General features: G+C 36.0%; 1 protein-coding gene across 1 annotated transcript in view; it reads right to left on the bottom strand.

The window, feature by feature from the left end:
• Positions 1-3,242: 3,242 nt before the first annotated feature.
• Positions 3,243-18,101, bottom strand: part of LOC123662753 (UHRF1-binding protein 1-like) — a 34,645-nt gene continuing 19,786 nt past the window's right edge. Inside the window, exons 15-28 of the mRNA XM_045597552.1 lie at positions 17,915-18,029; positions 17,391-17,525; positions 15,525-15,694; positions 14,427-14,602; positions 13,836-13,972; positions 13,022-13,162; positions 12,752-12,923; positions 11,114-11,228; positions 10,376-10,510; positions 6,852-6,983; positions 6,157-6,300; positions 5,581-5,879; positions 4,277-4,388; positions 3,243-4,101 (exon numbers count right to left, since the gene is read on the bottom strand). Coding sequence (XP_045453508.1) covers positions 4,066-4,101; positions 4,277-4,388; positions 5,581-5,879; positions 6,157-6,300; positions 6,852-6,983; positions 10,376-10,510; positions 11,114-11,228; positions 12,752-12,923; positions 13,022-13,162; positions 13,836-13,972; positions 14,427-14,602; positions 15,525-15,694; positions 17,391-17,525; positions 17,915-18,029 — 2,019 coding nt within the window. The 3' untranslated portion in view covers positions 3,243-4,065. The remainder of the gene's footprint in view (positions 4,102-4,276; positions 4,389-5,580; positions 5,880-6,156; positions 6,301-6,851; positions 6,984-10,375; positions 10,511-11,113; positions 11,229-12,751; positions 12,924-13,021; positions 13,163-13,835; positions 13,973-14,426; positions 14,603-15,524; positions 15,695-17,390; positions 17,526-17,914; positions 18,030-18,101) is intronic.

Raw genomic sequence — 18,101 nt, 5'->3', positions numbered from 1 at the left:
TTGTTCTAAAATTTTATGTCCAACATTACAATTACTAATACGAAGTAGACGAAAATTAATTGTAAAATGCAATGGTCTTCTGAAACACACATACCTTGAAATGTAGCATTGTAATAAAACACGTACAAAACATTTAACGGAATTCTGATAAACCGACCTAATAAAGTAGGAATAAAACAACATGATCGAAACTTTGGACCAAGCGTATCTTTAATTCATGCATATTACACTCACGCTGTCCGTCTAAAATCTATGTAGTTGTTAAAATTGATTAAATGACCAACATAACAAATCAAATAATAGACTTATTTCAATAAATTTAAAATTTTATAATAATTTTTATTAGATTATATTTTATTTTAATTTAATTTTAATTTTAAGAGCCATTTCACAATTTTACGCTCTGCAAGTTTAGGTAAATTTGGTCGCATTGCGCGAGTCGTACGAGCCGCGCGATCTTTGTGCTAGTAAATATAGTGTGACAACCAAAAGACCATCTTGATCATTTTCTGATGTATAATAAAAATTATAACTATGGTATAAAATGTTTTTTACATAATTAATTTGTTAAAAATTTCAAGTATGTTATATAACAACAGTCAATAAATTTAAAATAAAAATAAAAAATCAATTTTATGAAACAATTTTTTAAAAATTGATTTAGTTTTTTCAGTTTACGAATGAATCTAATATTTACGATATGAATAAAATAGCATTTTATGACATCGACAAACATATTAATTAACAAATAACAAGACAAACAGATTGAAATGCCTATTTGTGCTGATAATGTGAGAAAAGAAAATTAAATTATACATTTGTTTACAGAAATTATCATTATATTATTTTACAGTCATTTTCGTAACATGTTTATTTTATTTATATTTTATTTTAAAAGTATCAAATGCGGTTTATCCGCTATAACAACAGGCGCTTGCCGCGTGTGAGCGAAAGAGACGGCTCCGCAGAATTTGGCGTGGACCTTACCTCTAAGAGCGCTAGCGCTCGACTGATTTACTGGGCTTGATCAGTGTTGCCGTTAGGACAATCTATTTTGTGGCTACATCAAAGAAAAAAGTTGCCAGTTTTGTAAATAAATCACTTTCGAAATTCCGCTAGAAGTGGCTAAAGTGTGCGTTTTCCAATTACAGAGCATAATGTGACTCAGTGGAGCACAATGCTAAATTGTGCTGATGCTTAATTGGAACTTGAATTAGTTTTGAAAAACACCAAAAAAAACTACGAAGACTTTACTTTACTTTGAATTACTAACTATAATATACTAGCTGTGCCCCGCGGTTTCACACGCTTTAATTTAAAAAAAATGCGTATTGCGTATGCGTAAACATTAACAATATTGCGCTCCGTTTGACATTTTGACATAAGTAGTATTGACGTTATGCAAAACAAACTATGCACTACAACAATAGCAATACGGTCTATTTTCATTCGATCGAACCTAAATTACGTTAAAGATAAACATTCATTCGGGAATCCTCCAGCCATAATGCGGACATTATTGGTGTTGTCTAAAATTAACTATGTATTTTAGTTTGGTAGTATTGGTACCGTATGGTGGTATGTATTAGTCGGTAGACTTTTTATAGTAATAAAAATATGTATGTAGTAACAATCTAAAAAGCAGCCAGAAGTAGCTAGATTTATTTTGGTGGCTAAAATGGATTGTTTTTTGGCTAAAACCGTTGAAAATCCGCTAGATCTAGCCACAAAATGGCTAAAACGGCAACACTGGGCTTGATGCGTGGTAATATATACTATCTTTTTATTATTTAATATAAAATGTATTAAAAATGATTACATCTTTTAATTATTTTTTTTTGTATTCCTTAATGATGTAAGTTTACTTTGATGAAGATAGTTCGTTAAAATTTCTTAGTTTTCTAAGAAAAATATCGCTTTTAAAATTGTACTTATTTGGAAAATATTCGTAACTTTAAATTTTTTTTATCTTTTAATAGAGATACAAATGGAATAAAAATCTATGATAGTGGACAACAAAATTATATTCCACATATTATGATATTTTTTTAAAATGGTTTCAACGTAGAGGTTATTGAAAAGTAGGACTTCAAAGTATACATTGCGACCGTTTACCCAGGGAGGAGGCTGATGAAAAGGTTAATAATTTTACACACATAATATAAATCAAAATTCTGATCCGACTACTACAACAAAGGTTGCTTTTTTATATTTCAAGAATATAAATTACATTATTGCATCCAACACTGAGATTAACGACGTCAAAATATTACAATTTCGCGGATTGTTACCGATTTTTGTGAAATGCCTCTTAAATATAAATTTTTCGATTTTATTGAATTTATAAAGCCACATTCACATTACTAAAATTATTCACACTGGTCGCATGGACTATTCGGGAGTTTATAAATCGTATTGTGAATGTTTTAGTTCAATTACTAAGTTTCTTAAATAAGTCTTATATAAATCGTAACCTGAGTAAATCGTAAGTAATCGTAAACTGAGGTAGGGCACAGCAGGAATTGTCTTGCTCAAAATATGGAGAAGCCCGACTGGGGTAGTACCTCGACCTTACAGAAGATCATAGCAAAATAATACTGTTTTCAAGCAGTATTGTGTTCCTGTTGGTGAGTAAGGTGACCAGAGCTCCTGGGGGGATTGGGGATAGGGGTCGGCAACGCGCTTGCTATGCTTCTGGTGTTGCAGACGTCTATAAGCTACGGCAATCGCTTACCATTAGGTGAGCCGTATGCTTGTTTGCCGATCTAGTTACATAAAAAAATTAAAAAAAAAAAAATCGCCGTGCATCTGTTCTTGAGTGAACAGTTGTACGTAGTATATATGTAGTAAATATAAACGTTTGAAAGTATTTTCATAGCAAACGTAGAGAGTAGAACATGTATAAACAGTAGTTTGATGTCAAGATCAGAGACTTTATTAAGAGACAAATTTTCGGCCAATCGTACATATAACATATTTTCATATTGCACATGAAATCAAAATACTTCAGAAATTTGCTTACTATTGTCAAGTATTGTACTTATTTGTAAAATATAATAAATGCTCTTTAAGTACCACAATTGAATTTGTCGGACGATTCTCTATAATAAATATTAAAAAAAAAAAAAAAAACTAACAGAAATGAAAAATATAGTACCTCCATAGTTCATATTGTAGTTTTAAAAACCATTATAAAAAGACCTACATTCACGATAAAATAATTAGAAATTAAAGTCTTTGTGTTAAGGATTTCATTTACCACTACTTGATTACTATAGGTTAGTCATTTTAATAGACAGTTCGCGGTAGCAAAAGTCCACCTCTTATGGAAGTTCTTGAATTTTTTAACAAATTATATTGAACTCTCATATTCACTCACATTTGAAAGTTGATTTTAAGTTTCATAATATTTTTAGGGTTTAACAAGACTCTCGGATCCAGTGTCGTACGGAATCCTTTGTGTACAAATACAATTTACACTTGGCCGCTTGTTCTTATATTTTATCTAGCAAAAAAGTGTAAAAAATCCCCTTCATGCCATTTTATAATTTTATTTCCAACTACTAATTATTTACTTCTGGCAGCTTTGATGATAATTTATAAAGGTTGGCAACATCGAGTTTTTACTGTTCAGGTTTTTAACCTCGTTGTAGTTTCAGTACGTTCGCTACGAGTACATTAATTATACCCTAATATTTGCATCAGACGATGAATATATTCAAAACGCCATAATACCATAATATTAATCAGAGGTTTAGCTTCTATTCTCATGTCATATGCATGTCTTTTATTCTCATGTCATATTCAGAAAGTTGTACAATTTATTCCTATTACACAAATTATGAAAATCTAGTATATTCTATTTGTATTATTATCATGACGGTATAAATTTCTGATTTGCTGCAGTTATCTTCAAGTTTGGGGAGCGAACGTGTCAATGTGTCATGTCTGGTCGCGAACTTCAAGCCCCAGTAGCTCAGTGGCGCAGGTGGTCTAGAGGCGTTGTCCGCAGCAGGCGGTGCAGGCGGCGCAGTCGAGGCACGCCTGCGATCCGCCGCGGGAACGCTATCTCTTTCCGCGGCACGGATCCGACAGTTGCTCCTGAAATTTTACATTTCTTATTTTAATATTGGGAAACAATACAAGTTTTTGTATCTAGCTTATTTTTATATTTCGTTATGGTTTATTGGTGTATGCTGCTTGCACGTTGCCGCTACTACTGGACAGAGAGAGGGAGGCGGGGGCATGTGGGGGGGGAGTGTGGGGAGAAAGTTACCTGCAGCAGGCGCACGGCCTCCAGCAGCTCGTGCTTGTCGGCCAGCAGGCGCGCCGCCTCCTGCTGTGCTGCGTGCGCGCAGTGCCGCAGAGCGCTCACCTCCTCCACTTTCCTATAATTTCAATTACAGTGGATTTTTTCATAATGGATCCTGTAAGAAAATCTCAATGGCTCCCCACAATGGGTGAACCAAGAAAACTTCACTAGCGAGCCGGTAGGCAAAAGTTGAAACTAGAATTTGTAAGTATTAGGTGTGTGGCGAGCGAAAATTTTTTGCATGAAAAAAAAATCGACGAGACAGGTGAACTGCTGGCACTTAATCGATTTTATTGATTTTCGCTTCCCCAATTTTTTCGGCAAAGGAATTATTGACCGGTAAAATGGTAAATGTGCATTTATCACTACATAGTATAAAACAAAGTCGCTTTCTCTGTCCCTATATCCCTATGTATGCTTAAATCTTTAAAACTACGCAACGGATTTTGATGCGGTTCTTTTTAATAGATAGATTGATTCAAGAGGAAGGTTTATATGTATAATAACATCCATTAAATAGTGGAGAAATACTGTTATTTTTGAGGTTTCTAATGTGATGTCGTAAATAATTACATTTTTTGCGCTTACATTGCAAACGCAGGCTGAACCCTACGAGATTTATCAAAATAATGTACTAAGTATTGTACACATTGAAAAGGTCTACAGAAAACTCCGCTATGGTATATGTCTATCCCTTATGGATATCCCACAATAACATTTTTTTATCATTTATTTTTTACGACAAATAATGGCTAATTTTCGAAGTTATCTTAACCAATACAGCATTAATCCTTATCTAATTAAATAACTTAAATACATTGTTCATTTAATATAGATCTATAAGGCCCTTTACAGCACATGATTTAAATGAATATTTTCGAATATATTACAGATTTAAAAATTGCGGGACGTAGCGTTTGTGGCGGTTCCGGCCGGCCGGGCCGGCGGGAGCGTGCCTATAAGTATAATATAAAAAGTAAAATTAATGCAGTGTATGAATTTAGATATTCCAAAGATAGTAGGAAATCTTCATGGTTTAGGGAAAGAAGAATTGTTTTATTCTAAAGTTAAGGCGTGCGGGCCACCGGCAGTAATGAATAAATCAAAACTACTAGATCGATTTTAATAATTATTTCAGTGAATGACATAGGCTATACTTATATTTTATACCCGTGCGAAGTCGGAGCGGGCCGCTAGTGTATAATAAAACCTCATTGTTGATGCCTTATAAATACTATCGAAATCTACAATTAATCAAATTAGCTTACGCCCTCAGCTCTCGATTATCCTCAGCTATCCTATTCAACGTGGCCAATCTTTTCTTTAATCCTTCATTTTCTTCGTTCAACTTTTGTATTTCGTCCATCGCCATTTGCAGTTCAGGTGGTGGACTGCTGGGGGAGACTGTTCTTGAAGAAATCATGGGTCCCAAGTGGACAACACCTGAGGTATCCCGGTTGAGACGCAAGCTCGTGAGATCCAGGTCTAACGGTTGCGGTGGAGGGGATGATATGGCACGCGTTGGTCTGTCTTCGATTAGTCGCAATTTAACGTTTTCTATTAACACCTGTAAGTGAATATTTAGTATAATTGCTATATTTAGTCTCTGATTGGAGGTGTCATAATCGAATATATTGCAAATCCCTTCAAAAGAAATATTTATAGTTAGTTTTCCATGTCTAATATTTCTAGAAAAATAATACACTACTTCTTCACATTATTTCACTGAACAATCTGTCATAATTATTTAACATTTGATATAAAATTATATGTTCTTGAAAACAGCTCTAGACTAGAAAGTTGGCCAATATTCTACACGAAACAATGACATCCTAAAACTTTACCTCTAAAGGCATCGGAGGAAGCACCACCTCATCTTCAATAAACTCAGACAGCGCCAGGGCCGTGTTCATGTTGAGGGCAATGTTCAAGTCCCTGATACGTGCTTCTAATATTTCTTCATACGGTACCAAACCTGCTGGCTTGTCCTGTAATTGTAAATAATTTTCGCTTTTATCAAAAATTTGATTATTGTACACCTGTCTGAAAACGCCACATATTTCTATTTTAGGTTCACTTGTTTGCTAATCTTTAACTATGATTTTTAACGGTTTTGTGTTTACTTTGATACCACATATTAGGAAATACATTTTTTTATATTACATAAGTGGCAAACAAGCGTACTGCTCGCCTGATGGTAATGGATACCTTAGCTTACGGACAACTGCAACGCTAGAAGAATTAAAAGCGCGTCGTCGACCCTGTTTTCGACCATTCTCAGGAGCTCTGGCTGATTTGTCTGTGATAAGATTGAGGTACTGTACCAGTCGACAAGCTCCAAATATTATGATATTTCCTGCTGAGGCCTACTTCAATAATTAAAAAATTTTGAAAGATTATATTGTTCACGCAATAAGACGTTTTGATTCACCTGTAACATTCCACTGTTAGGTCCAGGCCTCTCTCTCCATGTAGGAGAAGAATCAGAGCTTGATATGGATTAAGTTAAAGATAAGACATATTCTTTTACAATTTTTACCATTTCACTTCCAATCCTCGGCAGTTCTGTCCGCATAAGCCTAGCTGCTATTTTTGGAGTCTCTCGAGGTTTTAGTTCGTCACAATCAAACTCTGGCCCTGACCAAGCTCGGGCGCGCATCGAAAACTTACTCTGTTGAAGAATTACATACAAACACATGTACATATTTTTACATGTATGAATAAATACGCATGCAACAAGCAACGTCTCGAGTATAACTATGATCTTCAATGAAGTTCACTAACGCGTTATGTGAGTTTGTCAGTATGATTTTGTTTGTGTTCTAGGGCGTTTTAAAATACATATACATCAAGCTAAAGCTATTTAAATAAGCAAAAGAATAAATTTGCTTGCAAATAAAAAATAAATAAACACTTTGCCACAAGCTTCAAAAGGACTTTTTAGAATATTTTAAAAATTCCTTTGTTATTTCTGTCTATAATGCAGGTATAATATGCAACAATAAATAATGGATTGATAGTTTATCTATATCAATATTTATTTATTTTTTAGTAAAAAATGTCCAATTTACTATTTGAATTTATTTTGAGGCTTTTTTATTTGATGATTTTTATGATATAATTTATTTTAAAATTAACAAGCATGCAATAAATTTGTCTATTCGATTTCAATAAAATATGTGCAATAGTAAACACGACCAGACTATTCTTTCAAATGAAAATGGATTTTATTGAACCCTTGATTAAATATGATCGTTACTTTTCATACAATGTTATTAAAAAGTATTTATTGAAATGAAGAGCTATAAGACATCAAATGACTAATTCAGGTCGAAAACAATGAGATGAGATGAAAACTATATTTACTATCGGATGCACAGTTAACTTTAATTTTTAAGAAGTACACAATACCAATAATAATTACTAGCATTTATCTGTATCTATTACACAGCAACATTTGGAAAATAATACGAATAAATGACTTAAGACTTATTTCGGAATCATTACAAATGATAATTTTATTTAAAAAACAAGTAAATACCACGATAGACTTTGTTCAATATTGGCCGACCAAATCAAAACAAAAATCTTGTTTCAAATTGACCTCACAAGCACTATTAAATCGATATCTAACGAATTTTAATTATAGACCAAGAGCCCGGGAGGGTAAGACTCGTTCGTAATTTTATAAAAGGTGATTTTTTTTAAATGTATCTAGATCGGCAAAAAAGCGTGCAGCTTCACCTGATGCTAAGTGCTTGCCGTAGCTTATAGATGTTTGCAACACCAGAAGCATCGAAAGTGCGTTGCCGACCCTATCCCCAATTCCCCCAGGGGCTCTAGTCACCTAACTGACCCACAGGAACACAACACTCCTTGAAAACAATATTATTTAGCTGCGATCTTCTGTAAGGTCGAGGTACTCGGGCTGCTCCATATTTTGAACGGAAAATTTCCTGGTGTGCCGTAACTCAGTTAAATCTCTCAGCGCATGCTTCCAACTTCAAAATGAAAAATATCTTTATTTGAATAGGCGTCAAAAGCTCAAAAGCACCTTCGAACGTCATTTTGCAAATGAAATTTTTAAAAGTGAAGCTATTAACGGTACGTTATGCATCGGTAGAAGCAGTGGCGAAATATGAAGTGTGACTTTGGCATATCCTCATTGACACTAAGGTCTGGCCCTCGCAAGCTCTTGGGCTATTATATAGAGTGTGTTATTATGAACAAATTGAATATAACTTGGTCGCATTTTAATTATAAACAGCTATATCATGGCATATAAAGGTTTTATAAATTAAAATATAAAAATAAATTATTATGTTATCTAACAATAATGGGTCAACATTGTGCATACTCGATTATTGCTTTAAAAAACGCTTATTTAGTGATAAAATGTGATATAATAAAGCTTGTAAAGATACTGCCACATAATCAACTGTGATAATGATTCTCGAGTGGAAAAGTGGCTCAAATTTAAAATAAAAATACCAAATCAAGTATTTTCTGATAGTTTATTAGATGGAATTTAAATTTTCAGTAATTATTAATAGATATGATTTGGTTATTTTTAATTATTCGTTTCTTTATCAAGCAAGCCACTCTTCCCGTAAATTTAAAATGTTATTTTCATATTGACAATACTTAAGTATCCAAACGAACACCATATAGGACGTCAAGGGCAATATCCTTTGTCTCACTCACTCATACACAGACAAAACCCCCTTGGCTACGACACATAACCTCTACAACTAATTGGCTCAACATAATACCACTACTGTGTCATGAAACACTAACGATCAGTTGATCGCTTAAATACCTTGAGTCGAGTCTTTCTCACGATAGCCGAGCGGGCGGGTGTTGCCATAGAGAAAAAAAACACACACAGACAACATAGTTAGAAAAGGATGCATTCCATAATAACGTTTTTATAAGATAAACAGCGAATTTTGATTGTATGGGGGAACGAAAAATGAGTTAGTTTATGAATGTGATCGTGCAATCAATAAGCCTTTATCATTTTATAATATTTAGTAAACAATTTATTTTAAGTTAGTATTTTTATATAATTTTTAATTTAATATTTGTTTGTATTATGTGCAAGAATGTTTCGAAATAAAACCCAGTATACTCGTTAGTTTTAGGCTTTTGAGTTTTTAGTTGATATCAACACTCAATATAAACAAATATAATGAATTTTATTTTAGAACTCTTTAAAATACTATTCGCAAACTATTGATAGAGGCTTATTCAAAATTGATGAACGATAAAGGATTTAATAAAGGTGATGTTCATGCTACGAATATCTTTTTCATATTATTTGCTATTGAAAATGGGTAAGTTTATCATATATGAGTTTGTATATGAAAATTGAACTGTGGCCAGTATGTTTAGGAGAATGTGTCGGACTATAGGTGGTTTTTGAATGATATCTTTTAACAAGTTAAATGTTTAAAGTACATGTGTGTGATTAAATATGAATGCGAAAAACCTACTGTTTCCTAGGAAGTATTGTTCAAATGTTTATATAGTAAACTTAAGTATAAATCTGTGCTTATGAAATAGTACTGGATTACATGCTTATCATTAAATAAATGGTAACGATTTTAATGGAAAAGGAAACACATAGTCAGGAAACAAAGTAGCGAAATGTCAAAGTGGGTTGTTTGTGAAATTTTTGTCTGTACAAATATTTCATGACCTATAACGATCGCAGATTATATACGAACTAGCAAATCTGAATGTTTAGATGCTTAAAACTTAATTAATTTATTTAATATTGCGAAGATATCTGCGAGTCTTCGATTTTAAGCAATTATATAACCGAAGGATCGCAGAATAAATTTAGACTAGCAACACTGAATTTTGAATTATTTAAAATTTACATTTTTTGACGAAAAAAAAAAACTGAAAAGATCTACGAGTTTTGGGAGACGTTTGGCTCTAATTATATCCAACTTGACTAAAAGCGTAGTATAATTAAGATTTATTTCTATTTTTCCTTCTCAAAAGACCCTTTCCAGCGAAGGGACATTTTTGACGTTGAATTTATAAGCATCGTACCTGAAACTCGTCCCAGGGTATCGAAGGGCACTCGTCGGTCTTCAGGTCATCAGCGACGAAACGCATGCACGATTTACCATTCGTGCTCTGCTGAACTAGATGTATGTTGTTCAGGCGGAACGTGCACGTTGATATCTTGAAAGAGAAGTCTGGATTGTTTAAAACTTTTTGATATGATTATTTATGTGTCATTATGTATGTGAGTCTCTTCATAAAAATCAATTTTGTCGAAGGCAACACACTTTACCCTGTACAATATTTGTATAATGCAGTTCCTTATAATGCCTGCAAAGTTAACGTCCAGATGTGATCAAAATTTAGAAGTATTAGAAAGTAAGAGTAAATAAATATCGATCCAACTTTATCGAGATCGAAATTAATTTGGTAATAATAAGTTAAAAGCTTAACCTTTAAAATGGTGCCATTATTATTATTATTATTATTTACCAGACATTCAGTTCACAAGATTGCGCGTGATAAAACTTTCAATACACCTTTTAAGACTGTTGTAGAAGTTAGGCAAAAATACAAAAATCTTTTTAGGTATCTTGTGCGTTTACAAAAAGTGATTTGTGATTGGAAGTCATCCCTTTAAGCGCATAAGCGCTTGTGTTAGGATATCCCACTCTTACATTACATAAGTATTTGTTAACGAATCAGTATTGAACTGGTTAATGATGTATCACTACCATCTTTACGCGATGTTGTCTGTCTATCTTAGAGTCAGTAAGGCCTCACCACGTCCCTTCGCTTGCAGGAGCTGGTGATGGAATGGTCGCTGGGAGATGAGGATCTCTCCACCACCTCGGCCGCCACCTCTACACCGCTAGCCATGCGTCCGTGCTCGAACTCTCTAAATAAAGACATATATTTTAAAATACACATAGTTGTGGACACAGTGACCAATATCTATATAGGATGTTCAGTCTGAACTCAAATTATTTTTTATGAAATTAAACCTTTTGCATGAGTACATTTTGTAATTGATATCACATGTTAAAAGTGTTTATTGAAAGAAAACCACAAGGCCGTCTGTATCCTTCAAGGTAAGCCACTTAATTATTTGTAACAATTGGCTATATCTATATAAATAAAAATGAAAGTTGCTAAGCGCATAACTCGACCAATTCTACTAATTTACACAAAAAAAAATAACCAATTCAAAAATTCTTTTTGTGTTGGGTGGTTCATTTGCTGAAAAACTCTATAGAGTATATAATATTTTAGTGCGATTTTTTTCTCAAATTTACGCGGATGAAACGGCGGTGCTCAGCTAGTTAATAACAAATATATACATACAAATACTTATATTACTTAAAGATACACCCAGATTCGGGGCGGAAACCAGACCAACAATTTTTAACAGAAAGCAGAGTACTTTCAAACTACGCCAACAGGCCAGTCAAAGCTCTGAAGGGTTTATATCATTTAAGCAAGCACGTTCAATTCCAAGTCAAGACTAACTAGCAATTGGTTGTTCTTAATACAACTTAAGAGTTAAGAGTTAGCTAGATCGGTAGTAGTGAAACTGATAACCAAAGTTGTAAAATCTAAGTTTCAGTATCTTTTAAAGATTTTCGATGGATTAGAAAGAGCAATCTTTTGAATTTGGTACATCAACATCTTATATATAAAATTCTCGTGTCACAATGTTAGTTACCATACTCCTCCGAAACAGCTGGACCGATCTTTATGTAATTTTATGTGCATATCGGGTCGGTCTGAGAATCGGCCAACATTTATTTTTCATACCCCTAAGTTACAAGGGGGGAGGGGAGGGGATTAAGGAAGTTAATTATATTTATGGCAAAGTAGCGTTTGCTGGGTCAACTAGTCATAATATAGAAATTCATATTATGCTGAAATATAAGCCATAGATATAAAATATTTGAGCCAAACTAGTCAATCCCCGGCTAAATAAGTCTGTCACAGACCAAATTCGTTTATCCAGTCTCGTGTAGGACATGGCCAAACAATAAAGTTTTTAGCAGTGTTTATGGTCCAGTGGCTGGTAAGGTAGCCCAAGCTTCTGTTGATAGTTAACGTTGACACTTTGACAGTGATAGGTTCGGCAATATGCTTGGTAAGCTTTTGGTATTTCTGGGGTATTTAAACTATTGGAACCGCTTTTAGAACTAGTGTTGAAGAACATTCAGCTGAAGGTGATGTACTGGAACCTTACGGAGCGTAGCACAGCCAAAAAATCGTACTCCCAATTAGAGTTATGTTCCATTGGTTAGTAAGATATTCAAAGCGAATATTGGTAGACTGTATTGACAAAAATAGGGTAGGCAACATACTTCTACGCTTCCGGTGTTTTAGAGTATTCTTAGAATATTAAAAGCGCTGTTAGAACTGGTAGTAATGGTGACTCACCTGAAAGCGACATCGGCGTCGTCTGGCGTCTCTGCCGCCAGCCCCACCACGACATAGCGATCGCTGTCTGAGCTAGCGGTGGAGGCAGCGTCACTACGTCCGTCATCTCGCGTCAGCGCGCTATCGATAGACGTCACCAGAGAAGTGATTCCACGCCTCATCGATGAGAAACCTGTAAAGACCAAAATTAAAATTAAAGTTTTGGTGAAAGATAGCAGTGAATAAATATCAAATTTTTAAATTCCTTAACTTCCGTCATCGTATTCTTACCTCCAAAATTCAATCCAGGACTCGGAGGTTGTATCTCCTCCACAGGTATAGGTTGGACGGTACACACTTCAATAGAACTCTGTGTTGCCAGCACGCCACTGTCTTTATCCAACATCGACGGAGCCATTGTTGCCTCTGATCCTAATAAATATGAAGAACTATAAGAATTAATAGAGCATTATATGTATTCGCACAACAAAGCTAAAAATAATTAGCTAATACTAAACTGTTGTGTTACGTTACACTGAGTGGACGCTGCAAGTGCCGATCGCTTTTTTTACACAACTACGTCAGCAAACAAGCGTACGACTCACCTGATGGTAAGCGATTACCGTAGTCTATAAACGCCTGCAGCACCAGAAACATCGCAAGGGGTTGCCGACTCTACCCCAACCCCCCCCCCCCCCCCCAAGAGCTCTGGTCACCTTACTTACCAACAGAAACACAGCACTGTTTGAAAACAGTATTATTTAGCTGTGGTCTTCTGTAAGGTCGAGGTACTACCCCAGTTGCGCTGCTCCATATTTTAAGCAGGAAATTTGCTGCTATGCCCTACCTCAGTTAATGCTTGACTGTGTTCTTTGTTTGAATTTTATGTTTATCTACCCTCAGTTTTGTTGATAAAAATCAGTGATTATGGTATACGATAATGTTTACAAAACTTATATGGCCTATAATAATAGTTTTGCTTATATCACCTTATGTCAAACAAAAAAAATAAAAAAAAATATGTTAGCCTTTAAATTTGAAAATCATTTAGCAAAAACTTATATAAGAATATGTTTTAACGTGGAATCCGAAGATAAAAACCTACCTAATTTCAAATCATTAAGGCTGGAAGAATCAAACGGCACGCTATCCAGATCTCTGGAAGACTCTTGTCCTGGACAGTTTGTCGGCAGAACCACGGTTACCTCCACAGCTGGTACGACTAGAGCAACTACTAATGACCTGAGAAACAATATAACCTTTTAAAGCAATTAACACCTTTTGAACAGTACTGCATTTACTAAATGCTCCTGTAATTCCAGGAAACTTTTCAAGCTCAGGGATAATAATAATAATAAGCTACAAATAAGTTCTCAAAGAAGCCGCAACTTGATTGGTTTTCTTTCAAAATAAAATAAATTACAAACGAAATTCCATACTATATTTAGTGCCCTATTTTAAGTTTTAGAAAAATAATGTTAAAATTTATCAGTCCAATTAAAATCAAATTTAGACAGTCTACTTATTGAGGAAGGGTAAAACCTTTCTTAAAACGACACTTTAGAGAAAATTTTTACTAAAAAGTCTATAAATTTGGCAACACTTTAAACTAAGCGCATAAGCGGGGATGTCCATATCGTCAATGCAAATTAATTTTCAAAAGTAATATTTTGATAAATTAATTCAATAAAGTTACCCTTGATCAGCTTCAGGCATTCTGCTAGCCTGGTGTCCAAGCCACGCCGTCAGTTCGCTAATACGTTCCAATTGCCGCAGTAGAAACAGAAGCTGGTAGTGGTTCAATTGCAACCCACTCAACCCACAGGTGCGCCCAATTACCCAGATACGAGAGAAGCCCTCTTCAAAACAGATCTGGAAAATATTAGCGTATATTTAGAATATAGGAGACACGAATCTGAGTGACATTGGAACTTTTAATATGGCAACAAATATGTAATAAATAATAAAGAGATGATGATAAAAAGGTTTTTTATTCAGTGAGTGGCGTTTGGAAAATTTTCATTTTAATCTTTCGAGGATTATTAGTTCTGAGCAAAATCGTTTTGAATCACGTCATTGGCAATGTTGGATCAGCTTTCGTCAAAGGAGCACAGGAATTTAAGAAAGGTCTGAGACTGAACTCAGAAGATCTGACATCTCTGAGCTTTCTACTTCCGGAAGATGGAGGTAGATTTGGCAGGTGTGTTACTTTATCTATAGGGGATTGGTTTCCAAGAAAATTACTTTGGACCATCTCGTTGGTCATGTTGGCCCAGCTTTCGTCATAGGAGCAGAGGATTTCAGGAACCGGTCTGAGATTGTACTACTATACGATGCGACTATGCGCTCGCCATTTCCAAAAGATAGCGGGATAGTTCCAAGAGAAATCACTTTGGTCCATGGTATGTGGTCATGTTAAACTAGCTTGGTCAAAAGTTTTCCAGGAAAGGTCAGAGTCTGTAGTCAGAAAGTCGTGCCGACTACGTGCTCCCTAAATTCAAAAGTTAGAGAGGTAGGCCCAACGCTTCTAATTTCAAAAGCCAGCGGGGTAGGTGTTAAGGGAGGTGTTACCCAGGGGGTGATGACCACTCTGGTGTAATGTTGCGTGTGCCCGGCAGCGCCTTAACAACAACGGATGCGGGTTGGATTCCCGCTCGGAGTGGTATACAAATATTTATTTCCGGTCTGATCGTTAATCCTTATAGGTCTCCCCACCGTGCTTCGGAGAGCACGTTTCTCTCCTATATGGGGAAAAAAGGGCATGCGGTGGGATACCCCAGGCGGAAGCGGTTACCCAGGCGGTGAGCGGCGTGGCGTCCAGAAGCGGCGTAGGGCGGGCGCCGGCAGCGCGCGCGCCGCAGAAGTCCGCCCACAGCGGCTCCACGCGCGCGCACCACACTCCGCGAGCCTCGCGCCACGTGCTCTCCGGCCCGACCACTGGGCCGCGCTCGACGTCGTCCAGATCTACGGAATGTATAATGATAATCTCCATTTCGGGACTAGCCCACGCATATGTGTAGTGTTAAATCTCATCATTACAGCCTATACAGTCCACTGCTGGACATAGGCCTCCACAAGTTTACGCCAAAAATAGCGTGAACTCATGTGTGTTGCCCATAGTCACCACGCTGGGCAGGCGGGTTGGTGACCGCAGTACTGGCTTTGTCGCACCGAAGACGCTGCTGCCCGTCTTCGGCCTGTGTATTTCAAAGCCAGCAGTTGGATGGTTATCCCGCCACCGGTCGGCTTTTTAAGTTCCAAGGTGGTGGTGGTAGTGTTCTTATAATCTAGTGTGCTTTTAAACCATTTCACAAGAAATAATCTTTTACATAACAAGCAGTTCGATTTCACTAAATGACGCTCAACAACTGATGCCGGTGTCGAGCTTTTTACTTCGATAGTCAATGCTTGGGAGGAGCCGCGTGATGCTTTAGGTGTATTTTGTGATTTATCTAAGGCATTTGACTGTGTTCATCATAACACATTAATCAGGAAACTCAGTCACTATGGCATTAAAAATACCGCACTAAAACTTCTGAGTTCTTATCTTAGTGATAGATCTCAGAGGGTTGAAGTAAATTGTACTAGTCATCTGGGTCTCTTAAACAGATGGGGGTCCCACAAGGCTCAATTCTTGTCCATTCTTGTTTTTAATATACATAAACGACCTACCGTATTTAGCAGAGAAGAAGCATGAGATTGTATTGTCTGCTGATGATACTTCATTAATATTTAAATTACGTAGACAAGAAACCAACTATGACGATGTAAAAAATGCTCTCTCTGAACTGGTGCACTGGTTTAGTGTGAATAACTTACTTCTCAATAGTAAAAAAAACTAACTGTATCCAATTTTTTGCTCTAAATGTAAAACAAATTGATAAGCATTCAAAACTTAATTACCATTGATTCAAAATTGCAGTGGGGACCCCATATTTGTCAACTGACGGATAGACTGAGTTCTGCAGCGTACGCGGTAAAAAAAATAAGGTTATTAACAAATGTCAATACAGCTAGATTAGTTTACTTCAGCTACTTCCATATTATGATGTCCTATGGCATTTTGCTATGGGGCAATGCGGCTGATAGTAATGTCATTTTTATTCTGCAGAAAAGGGCTATCCGTTATATGAATGAAAGGAATATGAATATAAATTTTTGATATGATGATTTTATTTTCGATTTAAGCGAACCGTGGCGCCGTCATAGACGGCGTTAGTTCTTTACAGAAACCCGTAACTATTCAAAGTTTCATATTACAATGAAAACCTTTGATGAAATTTCGATCTAGCGAGTACATCGTTCCATAGCTTAATTGGCTAGAGCACCGACACGGTCAGTCGGAGATGCAGGTTCGATCCCCGCTGGAACCGTTCCAGTTTTTGATATGATGATTTTTATATTCGGTCTAAGCGACTGTGGCTCCGTCTATAGTGAGGGTGTGCGTAACAAAAAAAATTATTTCAAGGTTCATAATATCACGTGGACCGTACGCCCACACTACTGAAGTATAACTTCTTTAGCTCCATCTAACTTATATCTCCCTCTTCACTTCCGTTCGCCTCACCCGATCACACTTTTCGTATGGCTCCCGTCACGCATTAACCAGCTTACTCCCAAGTCAAGCGTGCGTAAAGAAGTAAAGAAGTTAGTTACTTACTATCAGCATGTAAAAGAAACTGCTCATGTAGCGGGTCGAGGTCGTCCGATGAGCAAGGGAACTGTCCCCGAGGCGGCGCTGACCTCCTTATAGCTGATATTATTGACGCTAGGTCTGCCCTTGTGCCCGGTGTATCTGAAACATTTCTTAATTATCACTCTATACAAATATAATTACAGTAGTTGTATGCTCAATGGAGCAGTTTTTATCACGCGGAACGTTCCAACTGTGTCCAAACTATACGAATAATATAAAGCTGAAAAGCTCTTTTGTTTATTAGAACGCGCTAATCTCAGGAAATACTCGAATTGTTTTTTTTTTTTTGTGCGATTATTTATTTATCATAGCCATTAAAAGTGAAGGCTATAGGGTAGTAAGGAAAGTAAGTAGGGAAAGTAAGGCTATATATTATTTTAGTAAGATTTTTCTTCAAATTAAAGCGGTTGAAACCATGGGGCAAAGATGCTATTGATTATAACTGCGGTGCGAGACATCCGATAGTGCTTTCTCGCTCGCTAACTTACTTGTTCTTGGCGATTCTCGTACATTGGTAAACGTTGCCCTCGCTGTACATATGTGAAGTTCCTTTGGTCGGTCTCGTTGTTGAGATACATGTTCCGGACCAGCTTCTAGCACAATCTAGAAAACAAATATTTGATCACTTACATTTACTATGACATTTAATTTATAAATGTAATTCATTTTAAATAA

The sequence above is a fragment of the Melitaea cinxia genome, chromosome 19, assembly GCF_905220565.1.
Source record: "Melitaea cinxia chromosome 19, ilMelCinx1.1, whole genome shotgun sequence".
NCBI classification, from domain to species: domain Eukaryota; kingdom Metazoa; phylum Arthropoda; class Insecta; order Lepidoptera; family Nymphalidae; genus Melitaea; species Melitaea cinxia.
The sequence above is the reverse complement of the archived record's forward strand: the minus strand, read 5'-3'. Positions and strand labels throughout refer to the sequence as shown.